The sequence below is a fragment of the Palaemon carinicauda genome, chromosome 23 (assembly GCF_036898095.1).
Source record: "Palaemon carinicauda isolate YSFRI2023 chromosome 23, ASM3689809v2, whole genome shotgun sequence".
NCBI lineage: Eukaryota > Metazoa > Arthropoda > Malacostraca > Decapoda > Palaemonidae > Palaemon > Palaemon carinicauda.
Window position 1 is genome coordinate 103,710,218 of NC_090747.1, and position 26,624 is coordinate 103,736,841.

The 26,624-nt window shown below is 41.0% G+C and overlaps 3 protein-coding genes across 5 annotated transcripts in view; all 3 read right to left on the reverse strand.

Moving 5' to 3' along the window:
* LOC137617325 (gastrula zinc finger protein XlCGF57.1-like) overlaps nucleotides 1-26,098 on the reverse strand; it is a 43,470-nt gene extending 17,372 nt beyond the window's left edge. For 2 of the 3 annotated variants that reach the window (XM_068347341.1, XM_068347339.1), the window contains exon 1: nucleotides 26,006-26,098. The gene's annotated coding sequence lies outside the window, so the exon portion shown is untranslated. The remainder of the gene's footprint in view (nucleotides 1-26,005) is intronic. The other variant, XM_068347340.1, reaches the window with a different exon arrangement.
* Nucleotides 1-26,624, reverse strand: part of LOC137617716 (zinc finger protein 585A-like) — a 45,923-nt gene that overhangs the window by 1,931 nt on the left and 17,368 nt on the right. The window contains exons 2-4 of the mRNA XM_068347713.1: nucleotides 20,637-22,106; nucleotides 2,773-4,325; nucleotides 878-1,038 (exon numbers count right to left, since the gene is read on the reverse strand). Of these exons, the coding sequence (XP_068203814.1) occupies nucleotides 878-1,038; nucleotides 2,773-4,256 (1,645 nt within the window). The 5' untranslated portion in view covers nucleotides 4,257-4,325; nucleotides 20,637-22,106. The remainder of the gene's footprint in view (nucleotides 1-877; nucleotides 1,039-2,772; nucleotides 4,326-20,636; nucleotides 22,107-26,624) is intronic.
* Nucleotides 20,650-22,062, reverse strand: LOC137617717 (zinc finger protein 883-like). The gene has a single exon (XM_068347714.1). It carries the CDS (start codon nucleotides 22,060-22,062, stop codon nucleotides 20,650-20,652), a length of 1,413 nt encoding a protein of 470 aa, XP_068203815.1.

Here is a 26,624-nt window from a genome sequence, read left to right on the forward strand (position 1 = left end):
GGTTAAGGGTTGGAAATTTCCAAATAGTCTGGGGGTAAAAGGGTTAAGTTTAAAATATTTAAATCCAGCAATTTCTGACCTGACATACAAATTCACTCTTGTTACTCGAATACTGAACTCCACCACCCTACTAACCACAGTCATGCATCCTCTTAGCCATCTTGTTGATTTACTCATTTGTTTATTCGAATAATTTGAACATTTTGCATATTTCTTTAGTTTACTATGTTAATCCCTATATGTATTACAAGGGGGCTTATCTTCTAATAAAAACTTCATAATGGAACTCTTGCCACAGACTCATTTTTAAAGAGAAGACATACTTTGGTAATTAAGAACCAAGTTACACCCACAAGAATTAAAAAAAAAATATGAACCACATCAGGAAAAGAGATGAAAGTCACCTGCTTTCAATACAGTAATGCCCCAGAATAATTGACAGGGAGCTTGAGTGCTTCCCTTGGACCTCTGGGCACAATTTCTACCCAGTAGTATGAGAAGACCGCACTGGTTGGTCCCTTGTAGATAAGGGATGTAGAGGTCAAAAGAAATACTTTTATTCATTTCAAGGTTGAGAGGCTAATGTATCATAGATTATAGCTATAGGACTCCCAGGTCAGATTCATCAAAATAATACTGCAATTTCATATCAAGCCGAAATTTAGGATTAAATAAAAATTTTTACCTGGTTCTACCAGAACAATACAACATGTCATGCCATACATACTTTATATTTATAAAAAGGTTGCTTGTGAGGACCTACTTAAGCAGATAGATGGATTTAAAGATCAACCTGCCAGTCCAGTCGTCTACTTTGGAATCCAGCAGTCATAGGAACAGACTGATCATGGTAAAACAAATTACACAATAGAAAGACCTAAAATAACTTGAGTGTGCAAGGCTTGAGTAGAGTTGATCAACTCCATTATCGCTGTGCACCATCGGAACCATACACACTGCCGCACTTGAACCGCCGGGCAATAAAAACTGGGCAGGTTAGGCTGGAAGCACTGTTTTGCTCGAAGACTCTCACACTTTCTGAGATACAAACAAAACAATAGCAGCAAAAGCATAGAAATCTCACTACTATTAACCCCAGAAAACTTGAAAAAAGCTGAGTGCCATTTTATCATCATCAACTAGCTTATTGTAATCTGGATTTTCCCCTGAACTAAATGTTAATTTATTTTTACGTCATGTAAAGTGGTAGCCAAATTACAGTAATTCCTGAACTCTATGTTTACGAGTGCTAACTTTAGTCAAGAGGAGGGGCTACCTATACTGTCCTCAGCCTCACAATCCAATGTCTAAAAGAGTGACTAGGAATGCAGAACTGCAATTCAAATAATATTCTACTGCATATACAAACTTAAATAGTTTGCAGTTTAATCTTTTTTGTTTTTAGTCTAATGGGGTATTTTCCTTAGCCTCATGAATTTTTAAATGGCGAGATTACTTTTATAGGCAAATGTTTTTTTACATTTTGCAAGCATAGTTTTCACCCCAATATGAAGTCTCATATGAAGTTTCATCTTCACAATTTTACCTTTGCCATGGGTTATGACTACATTCTTCTCACTTTCTGAGTGCCTATTATAAATACCATTAACAATTTCTAAATATACCAAAGACTTCCTTCCAAGTGAGTTTTACCCTGTGGAAGGATAAGCAAATTTGTAACTTCATAGTATCTTTTAATAATTTCATCTTACATTAATTATTCCATTAATTTCAGAGTATTATTTAAGCCCATCAATTTCCACTCTTACATTTCCTTACATCCAAATTTTCACTTGGTACTTGAACATTAAACTCTACCTCCCTACAAACCTCAACCACATTCAGTCCCCTTTTAACCATTCTAATATCTCACATTAATGATCTCTACATGCAGTAAAGAGGATGTGTCTTTTAATACCAGCCCTATTAATGGAGTATTTGGCACAAAAACCACCCTATTGATGGAACATTTGGCACAAAATAAGTTTTAAAAGCAGAAGACATATCTTGCTAAACCTGAATAAATTCATATGTACAATAAAAAGTTTTCCAAATATAGAAAATACCATACTGATACAGGATGGCAATTTTTACCTGGCTAACTACAACTTCAAAATATTTGAAGATTTAATTGCTCACCTTAACATGAAACTAAATACAGCACTACTCTGGCAAAGTTTCAATAAATTTTAAAATAGAGAATAGAAACAAATTTTTTTCATAAAATTTCCCACAACCTTTTCTTATATGATTCAATGACTAGTCTTTCTTTGAATGTGTTACTATCGATTTTATTCTGTGCAGAAAAGGAGAGAAGAACACCCACTTTTTTATATAAACTCAAAATACTTCCCCAACCACTAATACTGTATGTACATAGGTTATTAAACATACTGCTATCCATCAGACAAATTGCTAGCTATGGCCAACCACAAACACTTCAATGAAATGCTTAAGCTGATCAGAAGTAACAAATAATCCACAGCACTTGAAAATGAGAATATAGTGTCACAAAAAAAAAAAAAAAAAAAAAATCAATAAGAAAGTATCTGAACTTTTAGTCCACAGAAAATTTGGCAACCTTTTCTTCCAGCTTGAGCGATCTACTCAACACTAATGATAATGAACTTTGTTCTTTAAAACTGACATAATCGGTGAATGCATTTTCATCTGTGATTCTAAGTATTTCTTTAGTAAGGTTTTCCATTTCCACAACACTAGGATTTCAGTAATATTTTTTCCACTGTAAAAAAGCCACTATAATATTAAAAGATTTCTTGTTTTACAACACAGCTACCAAGGGGTTCAACAGTTTCTATTTTCACAACACAGCTACTATAAGCTTCATTGATATCAAGAGGAGGTATTTCACCAATAGTTTTATTATCAAGAACTACAGAATTCAGGCTTTCCTTATTATCAAGAGCTACAGAATTCAAACCTTCCATAGGCATCTCTGCATTTGAACTATTTGTTGCACCAAATGCAGAAATACTGGTTTTGTCTTGATCACAGGAAGCATTCAATATCAATTCATTGTCAAGCTTATCATCACACTCAACAGTGTTAGCCATGAAGACATTTTTCCCCAAATCCTTCACTGTCTTCCCGTTTGTTTCACTTTCGCTCTTTTCTGTTTGTGTGTGCTTTTGGTAGTGCACTTTTAGATATTTCTTATCATTATATTTCCGGCCACAGATATCACAGATGTATTTTTCTCCGGTATGCATACGTATGTGATGGTTTAAGTGGCTCTTTATATAAAACCTTTTGTCGCACTCGCCACAAATGTAATTCTTCTCGCCGGTGTGACTTTTCGCATGAACACGCAAGTGACTTTTTGTTGAAAACCGTTTGCCGCACTCATCGCATGCATGATTTTTTTCACCAGTATGAATTGTAGTGTGAACAATGAGGTGTGTCTTTGCCCGAAACTGCTTACCACAGTATTCACACACAAATTGTTTTTCTCCAGTATGAATAATGGCATGGTTCTTAAGAGTGGCTTTCAGTGTGAATTTCTTATTGCATATATTACAAATGTAATTTCTATCCCCCTTGCGAGTGCCAGAACTTAATTTTGTACGGTTGCCAGTACTAGAACTTAATTTTGTACCGTTACTAGTGTTAGAACTCAATTTTGTATCGTTTCCAGTGCTAGAACTTAACCTTTTTTTATAAACAGGTCTACGTATTCCATCATGTGCTTTTACGTGACGTATGAGGCTTGCTCTGTGGGAGAACACCTTACCACAAACGTTACAAATAAGCTCGCTTCTTATGATATCGTGAATTTTAAGATGAGCTTTAAGGGTGCTCGTATAAGCAAATTTTCTTCCACATATTTTGCATTCATAATTTTTCTCTCCTGTGTGTATTCTGTGGTGCACTTTTAAAGTGTTCTTATGAGCAAATTTCTTCCCACATACACTGCAACCATAATCCTTCTCTCCCGTATGAACTCGAAAATGTACAATTAAATTTTCCTTGCGCTTGAATTCTTTACCACAGGTATCGCACGTAAATTTTTCAAGACCAAGATCCCTGTACCTGAACTTTTTCCTATTACCAATGCTAATCCTACGTGGTGGTTTCCTCCCACACTCTCGACACGAAACGGCATTGTTTTTCGTTTGGCTGCAACCAGATGATAGTGAACCTTCTTTGTAACTATTGAAACATGTTGAACATGAAAACACATTTTCCTTTGCCTCAGGCTGTTGTGCTTCTCCAAAAACTTTCTCATTCATCATCATGAATGATGACAGTCTAGGGCATCTTAGAGCTAAACCAATACCATGAGTTCCTTTCAAGTGAGCTTTAACCTGAGGGAGGATAAATAAGCATTTGATTCCACCGTATTTTTTACAAGTTTACATCTTATATTGATTATTCCACCCATACCAATAAAAATACTGAACAGAACATAGAGTTACTGCAATATTGATGAGCAATACTGTATGACCTAGAACATACAGCGCAAAAACCGGATTTTAATAATAAAATTTATTATATGTATACTCGCCCGGTGTTCATATTGCTTATGGCTTGAAGTTGGTTGAATGTCAATATCCACCCTAAAATCAAAGAATTTATTTTTTTTACTAACAGTATTGCTCTTTAAAGAGTATTAAGATTATATGGCAGTGTATGGCAATAAGAATGCTTGAGTACTCTATCATCTCGTTGCTCTCAGTTTCAAGACCAAATTGTGCAACAGCCTCTAGACTTCGCTAGTGTGGGGGGATAGTGTGTGGGAGGGGTAGGTATGATGGGAATGCCAGGGGAATAACAGAAATAATAAATCTTATTATTAAAATTCCACTTATTTCTATGAATATCTCTATGGCATTCATATAGCTAAATCCCACTCTATGATGGAGGTGGGAGAAGAATTTCAACGCTAAATAAATTCACATTTGGGGCAAAATGCAAATATTTATTACAAAGGAATGTAATAACTAGGAATTCCTAACCATTTACAGTTTCCCAAACCAATGCTTATCATATATCTACTACAAAACCCAACACCCTACATTTTCTCATTGAAGAGTTAATAGCATAACTTGAAACAAATACAAGTAGTTCAATTAAAATGAACAACTTTGTTACGAGTTGCTGCCAGAACTTTCCAAAAAGTATCCTATAAATGTTAGGGGAAGTAGCTGTCATGATGTCAAAACTCTGAGTCCTTCATCTGACCTGAATCCAGTTCTCTGCAAATTTGTCAAGTTTTTCTAAATCTATCAGGATTTCTAAGAAAGGAGTGTCATTAAGTTCTATAAGATTGAAAGGTCCAGATGATACTTATGCCATTCCTTCTATTAGACAAAAAACCTGAAGACCTATCATTGCTCTGAAGCAATTCCCCTGGAGGTACAGCAAGACATTCATAAGAAGGAGGCGGCACAGGATAGTAATGGGAAAAGAGCAGGCCTCTGCAAGATAGACCTCAAACTGTTGGAAGGCCACCTGTATCACAGTTCTATGAATCCTATTTTGATCCATTAAGAAAACAAAGGAGACCTAATCAGAGAATTTTTCGGCACCTCAGAAACCATAGAGGAAACACAGTTGTTCCCTACACTTAACAACAAAATTCACAAATACAGTACTACAGTGAAGTTTCTAGAGAAGTCTCCGAAATTGTTCTATCCAAATAGGTTAAATTCACCACTGTAAGATTGAGATTCTGGTGACCTGCAAACTTTTCTTTGATAAGTCTAAGTAAACCTTACAATAAAATTGGAAAAAGAGAGCTTCTCCACTATACTGTACTCCTTATTTTATTGCTAATTGACAGGATTTTTTAGTCAAACTTGAAAAACCTGTTTTGAATTTTTCCCCTTAGTGGATTAGACTGGGTAAGGTCTGTTTGGGGCGCAGATATCTATGTTTATCTTAGGATACGTCCCTGATTATACACGATATCTTCGGATAGTCGTTTCCAGGGGTTGGAACCCCATGATACCCGACGTTAATTCTCTTGTAATAGCAATTGCAGAAATATTATACTGTAGAAAGTTGCTAGAAGGAACTTCCATCAGGACGACATGGCTCGAGCCCAAAAATAGATTTTTCCTACGTCAAAATCCCTTTTGTTGACAGGAATAAGGAATTTAAGATAACTTAACTGGGGCAATACTAAGGTTAGGCAACTGATTTATTTTATATATTAATGACTATCTATTGGAGATAAAGTCTTAACAACAGACAGGAAGAAGTGTTAGTTGACTTGCCTTCTAACTTTCACTAGTGAAGATATTAGAAACAATTTATTCACTTGACATAATATTAGAAACAATTTATTCACTTGACAAAATATTAGAACCAATTGCAGTGGAAGTATTCACACCAGTGGCACTGTTAATCTACATTCTAGGATAAGGATAATCAGACTTGTCTGAATTAACCCATTTGGATACATCTTGGCAATAAATTGCCCTAATGACAAAGTGTTGCATCATCACCTTCTGGATCCTACTCTTTTGAAACATCCATTGGGTATTGGGTATTACCCTTTTGTTTACCACTAGTGGTAACCTTAGTATATGCGCCAGGTTAAAGACTTTTCGGCTACTGAATGTATTCGCACCTTCATTAACACTGCTAGGGGAAACTCGAGATATGCTCAAGCCTACAAGAGGCTGAATCCCACTGCCATCTGAAACATGATACAAGTTTTTCATTTCCATCCAAGAATTTTAAAGACTTAACTAAAAGTTTTACTTGGTTCCACATGAGCCATACCATAAGACACATCAATAACAGTGTAAAGAGGTTGCTCGAGAGCACTCATTTTGGCGATTGGAGTAATATGAGAATCCAAACTACCAGTTTAAACTTTCTTGTCTTGGATCAGGTAGTCATATAGAGCTAATCAGATTATGGAAAAGAGAGGGTTTCACAATAGAGAGATCCGAAGTAATTTGAGAGAGTGCGGCTCCATTAAGAGGGTACTGACTATAAGGATGTTCCCCTAACAAGAAATTACTTTTCTTTTGTTTAGTGTCTTTCCCATGTAAGTGGTCAGTCACAAGCTGAACTTATTGCACCATAAGAGTAGCTGATAAGTCACCATATTCTTTACAACAATTGTACAGATCACACTGCCTCCCTTGAAAAGTGATAAAGAGAATACAGATGTATATCACCCAGCACTAAATCCTTTTAACAATATGCATAAGAATGCATAGCAAATCCTACAGAAGACATGTTAATCTGAAGCTAGATAATCTCATAACAAAAATTATCTGGATTTGCAGTCAGAACATGTGTATATAACACACAAAGAACAAGAAGACTGTAAGTAACATAATAGAATACCCAAGCAGTCATTGCCATATAATCTCGATGCTCCACAAGAGGGGTCATACTATTAGCGAAAGAAAATTGGAAATTATTAGATTTTAGGGTAGACGTCAACAATTAATGACCCCCCGAGAATGAAGCAATATGAACACCAGGGTTGTTCGATGGATCTTCATAGAAATAATCTAGATTAAACTTTTCAACCTCAAATTCTTTTATTAAATCAGCAAAATGTGACCAAAGAGCTTTACTCAGTCAGAATTTAATAAAAATATGTAACAGTTCATTAGCATCTGATAATCATGACAGACCCTCAACTTATGAATTTCACTCGCATGGCTTTTGAAATGCAATGCGGGATTCAATCACAGATTTTGAAATATTTAAAATATTTTCTTAAAACCCTGAATTTGGTAGGCGTCAAGCTAAGCACAGAATCCCCAAGAATGAAGTGAATTTTGATAATAAACACTAAGAAAATCACACTTTCCTATAAGGAATAACCTAAGCTCTGTACTGTTATTCCCTATTGCACATTGTTTTGGAATAGAATAAATATCAAACTATGCAATTCCAACCTAGAGATGCAAAGCTCCTTACCAAATCAAAACTTTTAAAACATTTTGTGATACAACATCAAGATTTCCTAAAGGTATTTGTAAATGATAAAATGCTCTTAAATGAGAAAAATGTTATTTTCATTAGTAAAATAAATTTTTGAATATACTTACCCGATAATCATGTAGCTGTCAACTCCGTTGCCCGACAGAATTCTACGGAAGGGATACGCCAGCGATCGCTATACAAGAGGGGGGTGTACTCACCAGCGCCACCTGTACTTCTTGTTGACACCACCTCAATTTTTCCTCGGTCCACTGGTTCTCTATGGGGAGGAAGGGTGGGTCAATTAAATCATGATTATCGGGTAAGTATATTCAAAAATTTATTTTACTAATGAAAATAACATTTTTCAATATTAATCTTACCCGATAATCATGTAGCTGATTCACACCCAGGGAGGTGGGTGAAAACCAGTGTACATGTATATCAAGAAGCTAAGTATCCCGTATTTCATATTATCAGTTATTCAAAATAACAATGAAATTATAAGTACCTGGTAAGGAAGTCGACTTGAACCATTACTCTGCCTTTAATAAGTTCGTCTTCCTTACTGAGCGCAGCGTTCCTCTTAGGAGGCTGAACAACTCTAAGGTGCTGAAGTATCAAGGGCTGCAACCCATACTAAAGGACCTCTACACAACCTCTAACCTAGGCGCTTCTCAAGAACGAATTGACCACCCGCCAAATCAACTAGGATGCGGAAGGCTTCTTAGCCTACCGTAACAACCCAAAAACAACAATAAAAGCATTCAAGAGAAAGGTTAAAAAAGGTTATGGGATTAAGGGAATGTAGTGGCTGAGCCCTCACCTACTACTGCACTCGCTGCTACGAATGGTCCCAGGGTGTAGCAGTTCTCGTAAAGAGACTGGACATCTTTGAGATAAAATGATGCAAACACTGACTCGCTCCTCCAATAGGTTGCATCCATAATACTCTGCAGAGAACGGTTCTGTTTGAAGGCCATCGAAGTAGCTACAGCTCTCACTTCGTGGGTCCTTACCTTCAGCAAAGCAAGGTCTTCATCCTTCATGTGAGAATGAGCTTCTCTAATCAGAAGCCTTATGTAATACGAAACTGCGTTTTTGGACATAGGCATCGAAGGTTTCTTGATGGCACACCATAAGGCTTCTGATTGTCCTCGTATAGGTTTTGACCTTTTAAGATAATACTTTAGAGCTCTGACAGGGCAAAGAACTCTCTCTAGCTCGTTACCCACCATGTTGGAGAGGCTAGGAATTTCGAACGATCTAGGCCAAGGACGTGAAGGAAGTTCATTTTTTGCCAAAAAACCGAGCTGCAAGGAACATGTTGCTGTTTCGGATGTGAATCCTATGTTCCTGCTGAAGGCGTGAACCTCACTAACTCTTTTGGCTGTTGCAAGGCAGACAAGGAAAAGAGTTTTGAGAGTAAGGTCTTTGAAAGAGGCTGACTGGAGAGGTTCAAATCTAGGAGACATCAGGAACCTTAAGACTACGTCTAGATTCCAGCCTGGAGTGGACAAGCGACGTTCTTTAGAGGTCTCGAAAGACTTAAGGATGTCCTGTAGATCCTTGTTGGAAGAAAGATCCAAGCCTCTGTGGCGGAAAACTGATGCCAACATACTTCTGTACCCTTTGATCGTAGGAGCCGAAAGAGATCTAACATTCCTAAGATGTAACAGGAAGTCAGCAACTTGGGTTACAGAGGTATTGGTAGAGGAAACTGCATTGGCTCTGCACCAGCTTCGGAAGACTTCCCACTTGGATTGATAGACTCTACGAGTGGAAATCCTCCTTGCTCTGGCAATCGCTCTGGCTGCCTCCTTCGAAAAGCCTCTAGCTCTAGAGAGTCTTTCGATAGTCTGAAGGCAGTCAGACGAAGAGCGTGGAGGCTTGGGTGTACCTTCTTTACGTGAGGTTGACGTAGAAGGTCCACTCTTAGAGGTAGAGTCCTGGGAACGTCGACCAGCCATTGCAGTACCTCTGTGAACCATTCTCTTGCAGGCCAAAGGGGAGCAACCAACGTCAGCCGTGTCCCTTCGTGGGAGACGAACTTCTGGATAACTCTGTTGATGATCTTGAACGGCGGGAATGCATAAAGATCGAGATGGGACCAATCCAGCAGAAAAGCATCCACGTGAACTGCTGCCGGGTCTGGAATTGGGGAACAGTACAATGGGAGTCTCTTGGTCATGGAGGTGGCGAACAGATCTATCGTTGGCTGACCCCACAAGGTCCAAAGTCTGTTGCACACGTCCTTGTGAAGGGTCCATTCTGTGGGGATGACCTGACCCTTCCTGCTGAGGCGATCTGCCGAGACATTCATATTGCCCTGAATGAATCTCGTTACCAGCTTGAGGTTTAGACTTCTTGACCAAATGAGGAGGTCCCTTGCGATCTCGTATAGCTTCTTCGAATGAGTCCCTCCCTGCTTGGAGATGTATGCCAAGGCTGTGGTGTTGTCGGAGTTCACCTCCACCACCTTGTTTAGCAGGAGGGACTTGAAGTTCATTAAGGCCAGATGTACTGCCAACAACTCCTTGCAATTGATGTGAAGCGTTTCCTGTTCCTTGTTCCATGTCCCCGAGCATTCCTGTCCGTCCAAGGTCGCGCCCCAGCCCGAGTCTGATGCGTCCGAATAGAGATGAAGATTGGGGGTCTGAACAGCTAACGAGAGACCCTCCTTGAGAAGGATGTTGCTCTTCCACCACATGAGAGTAGTCTTCATCTCTTTGGTAACAGGAATAGAGACCGCTTCGAGCGTCAAATCCTTGTCCCAGTGAGCTGCTAGATGGAATTGAAGGGGGCGGAGGTGGAGTCTCCCTAACTCGGTGAACAGGGCTAACGATGACGGTCCCTGTTAGACTCATCCACTGTCTCACCGAGCATCTGTTCCTCTTCAGCATGCTCAGAATGCACTCTAGGGCTTGGTTGATTCTTGGGGCCGACGGAAAAGCCCGAAAAGCTTGACTCCGAATCTCCATTCCCAGGTAAACGATGGTTTGGGAAGGAATAAGCTGGGACTTTTCTAAGTTGACCAAAAGACCCAGTTCCTTGGTCAAGTCCAAAGTCCAATTGAGACTCTCCAGACAGCGACGACTTGTGGGGGCTCTTAACAGCCAGTCGTCTAAATAAAGGGAGGCTCTGATGTCTGCCAAGTGGAGGAATTTCGCAAGATTCCTCATCAGTCGCGTGAACACCATAGGTGCCGTGCTTAGGCCAAAACACAGGGCTTGGAATTGGTATACAACCTTTCCAAAAACGAATCTCAGAAAAGGTTGGGAGTCTGGATGAATGGGGACGTGAAAGTAAGCGTCTTTCAGATCCAGCGAGACCATCCAGTCCTCCTGCCTGACCGCTGCTAGGACCGACTTCGTCGTCTCCATAGTGAACGTCTGCTTGGTGACATAAGCATTGAGCGCACTGACGTCCAGCACCGGTCTCCAACCTCCTGTCTTCTTGGCCACCAGAAAGAGACGGTTTTAGAAGCCCGGGGATTGATGATCCCGGACTATCACCACTGCCTCCTTCTGTAACAGAAGCGACACCTCTTGATGTAACGCTAGCCTCTTGTCCTTTTCCTTGTAGTTGGGAGAGAGGTTGATGGGAGAAGTGGTCAGAGGGGGATTGCGGCAGAATGGTATCTTGTAACCCTCCCTTAGCCACTTGACAGACTGGGCGTCTGCACCTCTTCTTTCCCAAGCTTGCCAGAAGATCTTGAGTCTGGCTCCTACAGCTGTCTGGAGAGGAGGAGAGTCAGTGTTTGCCTTTCGAAGACTTGATACCTTTCTTGGACCTGCCCCTGTGACCGTCTGGACGGGTACCTCCTCGGCTGGGGGCTCTGCCACGAAAGGGCGGAATAAATCTAGTAGCAGGAGTATCAGCCACTGGGGTGCGGTAAGTTCTAGGAACTGAAGGAGCAATCTTAGCCTTCCGTGCTGAAGAGGCCACAAGATCATGCGTGTCCTTCTGAATGAGAGCCGCAGACAATTCCTTGATAAGATCCTCAGGAAACAGGAACTTAGAAAGAGGAGCAAAAAGTAACTGCGACCTTTGGCAAGAGGTGATACCAGTGGAAAGGAAGGAGCAAAGCTGTTCCCTTTTCTTGAGGACTCCCGATACAAACATAGAGGCAAGCTCGCCGGAACCATCGCGAATTGCTTTGTCCATACAGGACATGATCAACATGGCCGAGTCTTTGTCAGATGGGGCAGTCTTCTTGCTCAAGGCCCCTAGGCACCAATCGAGAAAATTAAAAATTTCAAAGGCGCGAAAGACTCCCTTCAAGAAGTGGTCCAGGTCAGAAAAGGTCCAGCAGACCTTAGAGCGTCTCATAGCTGACCTTCGTGGAGAGTCAACCAAACTAGAGAAGTCAGCCTGGGCAGAGGCAGGGACCCCCAAGCCTGGTTCCTCTCCTGTGGCATACCAGACGCCCGCCTTAGACGTCAGCTTAGGAGGTGGAAACATAAAAGACGTCTTTCCCAGTTGCTGCTTGGACTGCAACCAATCCCCTAACATTCTCAAAGCTCTCTTTGAAGATCTAGCGAAGACGAGCTTAGTGTAGGCAGACTTAACAGGTTGCATGCCTAGAGAGAACTCGGATGGAGGAGAGCGAGGGGTAGCAGACACAAAGTGATCCGGGTAAAGTTCTCTGAACAGAGCCAGAACCTTGCGAAAGTCGATGGAGGGTGGCAATGACTTGGGTTCCTCCACGTCAGATGAAGGATCATCCAGGTGAGCAGCTTCATCCTCAGAAACCTCATCACCTGAGGGTTGAGAAGCGAGAGGTAAAGTTAAAGCGGTCTGCTGAATGGCTGAATCCTGAAGAGCGGGTGCATGCGCACTTGCGGATTCATCCTCAAGTCTCTGTTGAAGAGGATGAGGGCTGGTAATGACAAAGTCCTGAGGCTGGGATGAAGGAGGTTCTGCGGAGGTCTGAGGAGCAAGCGTGGTGAGAGGCGACTGTAGTAAAGCATGAGGCTCGTGCTGCAAAGACTGCGGTTCAAGTTGCATGGGAAGAGGCTCAAGCTGAGGAGAAAGTGGCAGATGCATGCGTTGAGGTGGCTGACTCATAGCATGAGGTTCCTGCCTCAAGAGTTGCGCTTGCTTCAAGGGTTGAGGTGGCTGCGCAGAGAGAGGCTCTTGTCTCACGAGTTGAGGTTCTTGAGGTGCTTGCCTCGAGAGTTGAGGTTCTCGCCTCGAGGAAAGTGGAGGTGGTTGCTGCGAGAGTTGAGGTGGCTGCCTCAAGGATGGTAGAGGTTGTCGTACCTCAAGAGGTTGCTGCCTCGAGGATGGAGGTAATGCAAGATACTCCTGCCTCAAGGGTAGAGGAGGTTGTAAAGCATAAGGTTCCTGTCCCCATTGTTGAGGAGGTTGCTGCGTGGTAAGAGGCTCCTGCCTCAAAGAAAGTGGAGGTTGCTGCACAGCGCTGGTATCTGGCAACTCCCAACGCGGCAGCTCACGCATGGAGGTAGCTTGAGGAACCTCAACCTCATACGTCTGGCAGATTGTACTGCGCTGAGGAGGAGGAGCGCTCGCAGGAGGAGGTGTATTAACCTTCTCTGCCTGAAACTCCCGCATCAACACCGTAAGCTGCGACTGCATAGTCTGCAGCAAAGCCATCTTAGGATCAACAGAAGTTGAGGTCTGTTGAGGCATAGCTTTAACAGAAGTTGAGGTCTGTTGAGGCAGCACCTTGCCTCTCTTAGGAGGCGTGCAGTCACCTGATGACTGCGGCGAGTCCGAGCTAGCCCAATGGCTACACCCTGGCTGTTGGACTCGCGCGGTCTGGACTTTACGCTTAAGAGGTCTTGAGGCCTGAGTCCAGCGTTTTCTCCCCGAAAAATCTTCTGCAGACGAGGATCTAAAGGGCTCAATCGTCTGAGAGTGGAAGTGACGATCTCTATAAGATACGCCCGCAACCACTGAGGATACTACTGTGCGCCGATCAAGGCCTGCCGAACCCTTTTGCCCTTCGACATTGCTTCTCCCCTGGGCTTGGGAGCTTGCAAGAGGTCCCGGACTGGGAGGACGACTGGCACGCACAGAAGTATCCTCACGCGCAACACTGACACTGACACTAGCACTAGGCACAGCACTGGCACTACCACTTCCCACTGCACTTTTCACTTTAAGTTCCTTGACGTCTGCCAAAAGGAACTTGTGGTCACTCACTACCGACTCCACTTTATCACCTAAAGCCTGAATAGCACGTAAAACATCTGACATATCAGGCTGAGCACTAATAGTAGGTTCGGGGGTAGCCACTACAGGGTGAGGAAAAGGTTGAGGATCATGGGGGGAGGAATAAAGTAAAGAGCGAGCCGAACTCCTCCTAACTCTCTCTCTCTCTAACTTAGTGGTATACTTAAGGAATCGAATAAAATCAAGTTCCGAAAGTCCGGCACATTCCTCACATCGATCTTCCAACTGACAGGATTTTCCCCTACAGTCGGAACAAACGGTGTGAGGATCAACCGAGGCCTTCGGAAGCCGCCTAATACAAGTCCTACATCGTCTTTGGGGAGGGGCTTGAGAATGGTCGGACATCTTGAATCAGAGAACAGTCAAGGGGGATTCCAATTTAAAGCTAAAGATCGTTAAACCATAAATCAAAATTAATCCAAAAGCTATCTAAGCTAAGGGAAAAGCTTCCTGTATAGCGAAAGCTGAAATCTCAGAGCAATACTTCACCAAAACCGTGAACAAAGACTCCAAAATTATAAGCGTATCCATGTAGGTCTTGCCGGAAGCACGACAGAGGAAAAATTGAGGTGGTGTCAACAAGAAGTACTGCAGTACCTGGCCACAGGTGGCGCTGGTGAGTACACCCCCCTCTTGTATAGCGATCGCTGGCGTATCCCTTCCGTAGAATTCTGTCGGGCAACGGAGTTGACAGCTACATGATTATCGGGTAAGATTAATATTGAAAAATTTATTTTTATGTAAATTGCACTTATTTGAAGCACTTTCATTTCATACATGTCAATGTCCTCTTATAACAGCCTAATCATGTGGTACTGTATTTAGCACCTAATCTTGATTTAAACAGTAACTATGAATGTACAAGGAAAAACCAATATCACAGATTTTAAAAGTAATTTGTAATTTTTCTAACTATACAAACCTGAGTCGTTTAATAGGTGCGTGTGCTTTCAGCATACCTTGAACTCTCTTACAAAGGTTTATAAGAAACTGCTGGTAGTTACTAGCGGGTGGTGGGGTTTCCAATCGTTGTAGAAGATTCTAAGGTTCCCGGTACGTATCTCTACCCTTGTGAAATGTTCTGTTGAATGTAGAACAATCAAATTTCTAGCCTTACTAGAAAGCGAATGTGCGCTCTTAGAAGAAGGTGAGCGTAGAGGTGAGGGCGTGCTCCTGCAGGAGCAAGTGATCACAAGCACTGGTAGGGGCGGTCTTAGTAGAATGGTAGATGGCATGTGCGAACAGGTGAGCTCCCTCCAGTAGTCGAGATATAGGCAAAGGTGACAATGTCTCCCAAGGGGAGATAAAGGGCAGAAATAATGTCACAGAGGAATAAAAAAGTGTATATTGACATATTAAACAGACAACTGTCAGTCAGCTACAATAACTGCAAAATTTTTCTTCATCATTGATATCCCTCTCGCACACAACCAACAATTATGTCAGTACTCTCCAGCAGCTTAAACTTGAAACTGAGTGGACTCTGTGTGCTTGAAGGGGGCAGGGCTTCCCTCCACCCGCCATTAACTACCAACACCTTTTTACAACCTTAAGAGCCGAGTTCTAGCTATGCTGAGAGCATACTCCTATTAAAGGGCAAAGTTTTGTTATCGTACAGGAAGATTTAATTTTATGGTCAAGAAGCTTGTCTTTTGAGTACAGTATAGCATATCAGTTATGTAACTTAGGTAAAAATTATTAAAAATAAACTATTCCAACTTGAACTTTAGAATAATTTAGATAATTTACAATGTAAATAGCAAATTCTCCTTGTAATTTTATTGAATTTTTATTTCTATGGAATGAGCTGTAACTATTTTCTATATCTTATTCCTGACACTTCAATAGGTTGATATTTTTACAGTATTTGAATATCAATATACTGTACAATATTTTAAAAAATCTGCCTTGCCTAAGCTAAGAAACCTCCTTTTGTAGCTTAGCCTGGGTCACGAACTAAATAAACATGCATTAACCAAATTTAATGAAACTAAAAGATCTGATAAAGATATTCATCTATACCCTTTTCTGGGGTTTCTTTGGCTTTCCTATAGATAGTCATCCTGCCACAGCACATCCATATGTACTAAATTCTGAATACCTGTACCTGTTGCTAAGCCTTTCTCATCATATATCTAACTACAGTATCTCAATTCTTGATATCTCTTATATGTTTCCCAGAGGCTGCCCAATGCATCACTGTCTCTTCCCCAATCACAACATAATTCATCCAACACACTAACCCAAAACTTAATATTCTGATATCAGAACTTTTCAAGCTATCCTTAATTTTCTTTGTTTCCTCAATTAGGAAATTAGAAAATAAATTTTTCAAGTACTTTTGTATTTTTACTAGCTCTACAAACCTCAGTCCTTTAAGTAGAGAATATGTTTTCAGCATGAGCTGGACTGGCTGTTGAAATGGTTAATAAGGTAGTTAACAACAGGTGGTGAGCAAATTGTGAAAAGCCCTGCACCAGGCACCCCACCTGTCAAAAGCTCTTCACTTATGACTTTTCAGCTCATGACAGAGGGGCATGGCAGTTAAGGTGGAAAGTTTAATTTAAAGTACCGGTACTCAAGTTTTGTATAGTTGGGAAGAATACAAATGAAAGTACTTTGTCCTTAAGTAGGGAGCCTCATTGATTAGTGGGTCCAAGATGAATAATATATGGTCAATGGAGGGATCAGAAAGGGATAGTCTGGCATAGGAAGATCAGGATGGTATTTATTCCAACATCCTCCCCTCTGTTAGGGATGGGGGAGAACATCTTTAGGTTCTAAAGAATGAACTGGGAGGTGTAGTTTCCCGCCATCAAGTCAGATCTATCGAGTAACGCTTCAATTCCTTTGTCCCCAAGAGAGGGATAGAAAAAATGAGAAGAGCCAATCAACCAGACTTCATTACAAACTTACATATATACGTTAACATAGAAAAGATGCTTACTGTCCCGCATGGGAGGTGGGCTTGCTACACAACTACTTGAGCAGCTACCACAAGACCAAGTGCAAAAACATAAGGAACGTGTGGGTACTATACAGTAAACTAAAGGCCGTGGAAATGGTCTGGTGCGCACACACCCCAACCTTCAACACGTGGCCAACTGCAAGATTCCTCTTGGAGGCAAGGATAGGGCCTAACCCCCATTTTCGCACGTTCCGTTCCTAACTGGTAAATTGACCCTCTCCGCAGTTGAAGCATATGCATTATGTATCGTTTCATGATGTCAGAAAGATCATGTTCCCTTCTTGATTCTGCCAGTAGGCTACTAAGGATGAGTCACTGACACTCAGGTCTGACATGAGATCTGAGGTGTCGGGTCTTTTACAGATAGCACTGCAAAGCCCTTACATGACACAAAAGCATGGAGAGGAGATGGAGAAGGGCTCAAAACTGGGTTTGTGCACTGGCCATGCAACCTGGCACCAAACTAAGGGAGCTCCTTCCACCTCTCACCACCCCTCAGATTGGAGGACTAAGATAAAGAGGCTGTGTAACTTGCCATAACTCTTCACTGATGCAAAGGCAGCAGAGACAGTCTTCAGAATCAGAATCTTGACTGGTGACCTTCTCAAAGACTCGAATGGGTATGAGTGAGAACCTATAAAAAGAGGAAAGACTCCTCCTCCTCCTCCAGAGCCTGAGGTTCCAGTATGAGCAAGGTTATTTGAAGCTTCTTAAGAGCATAGACAACTCAAAACACCATGTTTAAGGTTGAAAAATAGCCTTGAGGAGCTTTTCTCAATGAAGGAAGACAAGGAAATCTGCAATCTGTTCTAGAGATAATACAAGCAGAGAAGAATCCTTTCTATGATATCCATTGCAGAGGATGGAACACTTTCTCTGGGGCCCCTAGGGAATTGTCTCGGGATCTTAACAGGGCAGATAGGGATAACATTTGTCAATAGGCCAGGGCCAACCAACAGCCACCAGGATCAATTCTAGTCCAGGTGTAATCCCCACATGGTAGAGGGTTGAACGGAGGACGAGTGTATACATCCATGTGATCTCATGGGTGTTGAAAGGCATCTTCATACCCAGCCTATGAATCTGCGCCAGAGGAGAAAATATTGAGAGCTTCCTGTTTACCCATATGGCGAACAGGAGAATCCCGAGAAAACCCCATGAACCAGAAGCCTCTTCATTACACAGGGATGCAGAGACCACTTAACCTTATAACCCTCCCCAAGCAGCTTAGTGTGTGCGCCAGCCCATTCCCCTTTCTCGTAATTCATCTAGCCGAGTTCTACAACGTGGAATACTGTCCCGATGTGTATCCGCTTCATCAGCTCACAGACATAAGCCTATGCTGTGGTGGTGTTGTTGTCGCACACCACCAACGAATGCCTCCTTAATATTCTTGGAATGATTGCAGCGCTAAAAGGCTGCTAGCCACCTAAGACGTCAATATAAGTTTATGCTGCTTCTGATCACACCCCTGAGACGACCAAGTGGGTAATATTCGACCCGCAACACATCTGTGTTCAAATGCATCGAAACAGGGGTGGGGGGTGTCTCTTTGGATGCATCTGAACAAGAATAGCCACACAATGAGATACATCCATACAGTAGACATCTCTTGTAAGAGGAACCAAGCTACTACCAATGTGAACTTCTAAATGAATACCTGATGAGCAGTACAGAGTCCTGAACTGGTCCATTGTACCCTAGAGGGAGAAGGTACTTTCAAAAGGACTGATGCACAGTTACTTAAAAGTACAATTCCTTCAGATCCACAATCTGTATGGTTTTCATCCTGAACTTTATTTGACACACATTCTGTGGCAAAAGCTTGCTAACCAGTCTCCAGCTCCCAGTTGACCTCTCCACTAGTAAGAGTTGATTGTAGAAGCCCGGAGACTCGTCTCTAACGACGTGAATTGTTTTTTTCTCCAACATCCCTTTAACCTCTTTCTGCAAGGCCAGGGTTCTCTGTGATATTGGAGGAATGGATGTGAACTATCGGGAAGTGAGGGGGTGAAGGGCTAAAGATGGCAGTAAGTAACCATCCTGATGAACTCCCACAAACTCGCACTACCCAAAGCTCAACCCTATGTCTCTGCCAGGTTGCCCAAAGGCACGACAAGCAACCCCCTACTCTTAGTAGTAAGAGAGGGGCAGGGGAATGTTGGCGAAAGGATATCTCTTGTCTTCTCTTCTGCCAACCCACTGCTTGGAAGTTAAAGATGGGAGACTGAAAAGGGCTGTGCACACACTGGTGCCTTCCAAGAAGAAGTTGCAGGCAGTCCTAAATTGCATCCCTACACCTCTAACTGGTCAAGCCTAGAAGGTGGCCATGGTCAACAAATCATGGCCTCAGACTTGAGAGGACAAGAAAGCTGTGCCCTCTGCCTTGAATCTCTTCAAGAAGAGTAACCCCCCTCCCCCAATGGTCCATGCACATGCCTGTGGGTCAGCCTAAGGAGGTACTGAGGCAGCAAGCATATAAAGTACTTTTCTGCCTCAAGAATGGTGGGAGGGCAAGATCTTGTTTGGCTTGCTGGCAGCTAGAGTTCACAGATGTATCGTCAACTCGACCCATTGACAAACTAGCCAGATCTGACCAGTGCAACCCCAGGGATGGTCTGGACACTTGAGGGGCATCGTAGTGCTGCTCAATGAAGAAAGCTCCAGGGATGGTCAACAATCGAGGCCGTAAGGTCCAATGTCCTAAGGGCAGATGAGTCCTGACTACTCTCCTACCTAGCTAGGGCAGAATATGGTTGTTCTGTCCCAATGACAGAACCAGAAATGTAATCAGAGACTGAAGGAGGATCGTGAGGCCAAATGAGTGGAGGAAGAATCCCTCACACTAAATAATGCAGAAACAGAAGGAATACTCATACAATTCCCTCTGTTGGAAGGGGTGGGGCGACAGGCTCGGTGGGAGAAGGTCCCTCCGCCCGAAATGATAACCTTGAGTGGTCCCATTATCTCAACGCACTCTACAGAAGTATCTTGGGTTGAGGGAAATGGACAGTACCGAAGCTCCTCCATTAACCCGGGGGACAAAAAGTGTTTGGGGATGTACACTTCTGTCCCACCTGACTACTGGGATTTCCGGGAAATCAGTGCCACAATTATGGTGTCACTTCGACCCCGTGCATTGATAAGGGGGGGACACAGACCCGTACATCAGTCCCACCATGGTTGTCAGGGGACCCAAACCATTAACACGGGGCCAAGACGTGCTCCCTAGCAAGAAACACAGTGTGTGGATCTACAGCCTTTCTTGTGCATAAAAATTTCTTGCTTCACTATCATAACAACAACAGCCAGCATTTACTTCCTGAAAGAAAAAGATTAAGGGTGCAACAGAATATCTTTATCTTACAACCGAAAACATTAGTGAAGAGCTTTTGACAGGTCTTTGGGGGGGGCAAGGCTCATTCCCCTCGCTCACCACCTGTCATTAACTATCTTGTTAACTATTTTAACAACCAGCTCGCGCTGGAAACAATGCCTATTTAATGGACAAAAGGTTTGTAGACACGTCTGAACAAATAGTCTGACCATTTACCTGGGTGAAGGAGTTATTCCACCGAAAATTCAGCCATTTCTTCTTTCCACTTTTTATGAGAGATATTCAGCACTGCATCTGAAATATCTGTTTTCACAACACAACTGCTGTTGGCTTCATAGTTATCAAGAGGAAGTATATTACATAGGGCATTTTCAATTTCTTGAACTTCTGAATTAAAGTTTTGGGTAGGTGAATCTGAATTTAATGCTATCAATGATTGGGAATGCAAAGAATTTTTCTGCTCATGATCCTCACAATGTTTATGTAATAAGGCTTCATCACTAAATTTTTCCTGACAAATATAACATTCTTTCATTTCTGACTTGAAAACCTTTGCTCGGCGACCTCTCGTCTTTTTCCCCTTCACATTTGCTGGCATATGTTTTTTAAGGTGCAAAGTCAGAGCACCTTTGTCATGAAATTCCTCCCCACAAGTGTCACAAATTAATTTTTTTCTGGTGTGGATCCTTACATGGTAGTTTAGATGGCTTTTTATGTTAAATCTTCTCCCACACTCTCCACAGACATAATTCCTCTCGCCCGTATGAGTTCTGGCATGAACACGTAAGTGGCTTTTTTGCGAGAATCTTTTGCCACAATCCCCACAAGCAAACTTCCTTTCACCAGTATGAATAGTTATGTGGGTCTCGAGATGATTCCTTATTCGAAATTTCTTACCACAGTATTCACACATAAAGGACTTTTCAACATGAACCCTGGCATGTCTCGTAAGATGATATCTTATTGAGAATTCCTTACTGCATATTTTACACACAAAACTATCACCAGTCTTGAAAAGCTTCGTCAGTCGTCTGGTAACAGTTCCCGGTCCTTTATCTTTGTCGCGCTTATGGTACACGAGCTTATGGTAGATGAGACAGGATTTGCGAGGAAATACCTCTATACATTTGTTGCAAGGAAATGTTTTTCCTTCACTAGTTATAATGTGTTCCTTTAGACTGCTCTTGAAAGTAAATTTCTTTTCACAAATTTCACATGAAAAATTTTTTTCTCCTGTGTGAACTTTTTGGTGACCTTTAAGTGTATTCTTATGAGCAAATCTCTTCCCACATATACTGCAAACATAGTCTTTCTCTCCAGTATGAATCCGAAAATGAACAACCAAATTATCCTTACGATTGAATTTCTTCCCACAGGTATCACATGCATAAGATGTGACAGAGGGTTTTGAATTAACAAGCCTTATTTTACACTTGGGTTTCCTCCCACACTCTTCGCATGAAACCGCATTGTCTTCTGTTTGTTTATCGCCAGATGGTTGCGAACATAGTTTGCGAGCTTTCCGACACGAAAGACATGGATATGACTTTTCCTCTGCCTGAGGCCACTCCTCTTTAAAACCAGTGTCATTCATCTCACTAAAGATAGAGCCTCCCGAGAGATCACAGTCAAGGTCAACCATAAATCCAAATCAATACCCAGACTTCCTCTCATGTGAGTCTTAACCTGAGGGAGGATAAACAAAGGATAGCATGTGATTTTGTTGTATCTTTAAAATTTTATCTAATACCGATTATTCCGCCAAATTCAAATTAATACTAAACATAGCACACCAAAAAGCAGACTAATTCCAAGGCCTTTTAAAAGTTCAGTATATTTCTTTGAATCTACAGTGCACATACACTACTCTAGCTTTCCAGCAATCAGTATGCACAAGAGAAACAGTAAGGAACTCATGATCGCTTAAGATTTAATTTGGTTACAACCATGACTACTATGTACTTCAAACAGCCATTATGACAACCTACGATTTGATTTAGCATAAGGCTTCTATGTAAGGTGCTGAGGTTCTATGTACTTTAACTCATCCTCAGTGGTATAGGTCACCCAATATAGACCTAAATATCCTCTCCCAAAAAACTTCAGTTCATTTACTTGTAAAAAAACTATTTTTTCTCAATTCTAAATGAACTGCTTTATACATTTATGTATTGTATTATAAAGAGAAACATCTACCCTATTAAAATTATCACCCAAGTATTGTATTAAACCTAATTAATTTACCTTTGTTACTTTTTTTTTAGATAAATAGCACAAATCATACATAGAAAAATATTAGAATTACTTGAATAGGTAAACCAATTTACAAAAGTCACTTTAATGAACAAATTTCACAGCCCCCACCATATTAAAACTACATCCTTTGCAAAAAGGTTGAAATATAACCAATTAGACCTAAAATTATAACCTCAATAAAGTACTGTAGAGTAGTACCTAGAGACATGCGACTCCCATTGCTAGATTCTCGGTGGAACTGCCTATAGACCACATCTAAATAACAAAAAAAAATAGAGCAAAATAGCTGGGGGCAAAGGTATGCTACAAAATACCGACAGTGTTCTGCATATTGCATACAAAGCTCTACCACACTATGGGCTTAAGTCCCCAAATGGTGCTAGATCCTGTAGACAAATAAAACATCACCAATCATTAATAAATTACCTCACTCTGGATAAAGTATAATTATCATAATTGAGATTGTGAGTTATCACAACAGAGCAGGAGCTGAATTTTAAGTTTGTAAAATGTCCTAGAGACTGATCATAAAAGTTTAAAGGTTGCTTATGATTGGCTGAGGCAAGGGACAATTCTATTTGTAAAGACCCAACATATACAGATATAATTAAGACCCAATAATCTTTTCCATGTGATGTGTGAATGTGCGTACAGTACGTAACCCTGAGCTAAGTGATATTTTAATTTAAATCCCAGTAAATATTTAACAAATTTAGATCTAAAGAAGGTCAATTTTAAGCAATTTATCTCCAAACTCACGACAAATGATTTCTAATTTGTTTAGTTACTATCCGAACATGAGAATGCTTTGTATTCATTATACACTTGGGCACACTATTCTATCTAGTTTCTCTTCCTCTTGTTTTTATGAAGTTTTTATAGTTTATATCTGATAGATCTAGTTTAATGTTGTTAATTATCTTAAAATATTTTATATTGATTGTTCATTACTTCTCTTGTAGTTTATTTCCTTGTTTCCTTTCCTCACTGGCCTATTTTTCCCTGTTGGAGCCCACGGGCTTATAGCATCCTGCTTTTTCAATTAGTGTTGTAGCTTAGTTAATAATAATAATAATAATAATAATAATAATAATAGGAATTATTCAAAACACCCCTTGAATCATTGGCAATGCACATTCTCTCTTAAAATGGACATGGCAGTGTGATATACAGTATTTGGAATGTTCATGATAGCGATTACCTTACCAACTAAGAAACACGAAAGAACAGTTTCAAAATATCGGGAATAGCTTTATTTGAGAAATGTATTTGAAGAACTATATTCTATTATAAAAGTTTAATCTCCTAATTAATTTGTTGTCCTTCCTGTGCACAAATATAAAAATCCTGCTTCTCAGATATTTACATAGGCCTACGGCAGACTGCGAAGGCTAGCTGCTCTTACGTATAGTAGGTCATCATTTAAAAAGGCAGGTAGGTCGAAATGACCTGCTGTTCAAGTATCTACATGACCTATAGCAGGCTACAAACCTAGCAGCTCTTACACCTGCCGTTAGTAATAATTCCGAAATTTAGGTAGCCCTAGCTACTAAGGCTAGTAGCTGTTATCCACCATAGGTTATCATAAAGAGGAAGGAAGGTAGATCTAACAGAGCTGCTGCTCATAGATCTACATAGCCTATGGCAGGCTATGGAGCCTTTGTATAACGATGGACAGGACCTTCCACATGCATAGAACACCACCTAACGTAACCTAAACTTTCGCACCTAACCTAACTTGAAAAAAGTATCCTTACCTCAAGGGACACAGGGCGTTAGTTACCTATAAGCCCAACGGGAGGGCTAACGCTCCCTTAGAGATTCTTAGCGATAGGGTTGAAAGCAAAGGAGTTATGGAACATGGCCATCATCGATATGGTTGAAAGTAAGGTAGTTATGGGACATGATCGTCAGTGATATTGTTGAAAATAAGGGAGTTATGGGACTTGGCTGTCAGCGATATGGTTGAAAATAAGGGAGTTATGGGACATGATCGTCAGCGATATGGTTGAAAGTAACTGAGTTATGGCACATGACCGTCAGCAATATGGTTGAAAGTAAGGGAGTTGTGGGACATGGCTGTGAGCAATATGATTGAAAGTAAGGGAGTTGTGGGACATGATCATCAGCGTTATGGTTGAAAGTAAGGGAGTTATGGGACATGGCCGTCAGCGATATGGTTGAAAGTAAGGGAGTTGTGGGACATGGCTGTGAGCAATATGATTGAAAGTAAGGGAGTTGTGGGACATGATCATCAGCGTTATGGTTGAAAGTAAGGGAGTTGTGGGACATGATCATCAGCGTTATGGTTGAAACTAAGGGAGTTGTGGGACATGATCATCAGCGTTATGGTTGAAAGTAAGGGAGTTGTGGGACATGATCATCAGCGTTATGGTTCAAAGTAAGGGAGTTATGGGACATGGCCGTCAGCGATATGGTTGAAAGTAAGGGAGTTGTGGGACATGGCTGTGAGCAATATGATTGAAAGTAAGGGAGTTTTGGGACATGATCATCAGCGTTATGGTTGAAAGTAAGGGAGTTGTGGGACATGATCATCAGCGTTATGGTTGAAAGTAAGGGAGTTGTGGGACATGATCATCAGCGTTATGGTTGAAAGTAAGGGAGTTATGGGACATGGCCGTCAGCGATATGGTTGAAAGTAAGGGAGTTAGGGACATGATCGTCAGCGATATGGTTGAAAGTAAGGGAGTTATGGGACATGATCGACATCGATATGGTTGAAAGTAAGGGAGGTACGGGACATGACTGTCAGCGACATAGTTGAAAGTAAGGGAATTATGGGCGTCGTCATACATACATATCCAGTCTACAAAGGCTGGAGGCTCTTACCAATGATAGGTCATCATTCTAGAGGGTAATTATGCCTAACGAACCTGCTGATAATAGATCTACATAGGCCTGTAGCCAACTACAAAAGCTTGCAGCTCTTAAGCTATGTCAGGTCTTCGTTCTATAAGATAGAAAAAATCAATTCTTTCTGCATAAGAGCGATTTGGTGATGTTCGCCTGTAGTGGAAGAACCATAAGGCAATCTTAACAACCTTCTAGCTACAGGATAACCTGAATATATAATTTTCAAGTATGATCTGCCTAAGAAAATAAGGTGGAAATGAACTGTCAACCTCAAAAGAATAGTCTATTACAAATCGGCTGTCTGACAACAAGAAATTAACAACATAAACAACCGTACAATTAGCTTCAAAATAAACAAACTGTAAACAGGCTATAACGTTACTAAATTAATATAACAACAGTTACATTTTCATGACAGTATAATAAAAAACGTGTTGATTAAATCATATACTCACTTGGAGTAACAGATTCGGTATAATGTGGAATACAGTAATACGAAATGTCAATACGACAATGTTATTGTGCTACAGACGACAACAGATCGCGAGGCATTGTGGGAGAAACAAGATACGCCTTGCGCAAGTGTAAAGTGACGTCATTGAAATTAAATCATTATTTTACTGTTTAATTTCACAGCCAGCGAACAATATGCAAAATATCTTCGCCAGTGATAAGATATTTAGTAAGGGTAAGGTATTCATTTCAAAATGGCTTATATCAGAACACGTTGGAATGGAAATATGAAAGGAAATAAAGAAAACTTTTGTTCGTACGTTTGTTGCGTTTCGTCGTTTTTGACAGAAGGCTTGTTATTACAATTTCATGGGAATTAAATCATTATTTTGCGTTTTAATTTCACAGCCAGTGAACATTGTGCAAAATATTTTCCCTATTGATAAACTTTTTATTAAGGTAATTTTATTCACTTCAAAACGGCTTATATCAGAACCCTGATATCAGAACACACTGGACTGGAAATACGAAAGCAAATAAGGAAAACGTTTGTTCGTACGTTTGTTTTGATAATGTTGGATTAAACTGTTAATCAAACGTTTAATATCAAACAGTCATTCT

Excerpts from the sequence above, each read along its gene's own strand:
- LOC137617717 (XM_068347714.1), bottom strand. The coding sequence starts at position 22,062 with ATGGTTGACCTTGACTGTGATCTCTCGGGAGGCTCTATCTTTAGTGAG.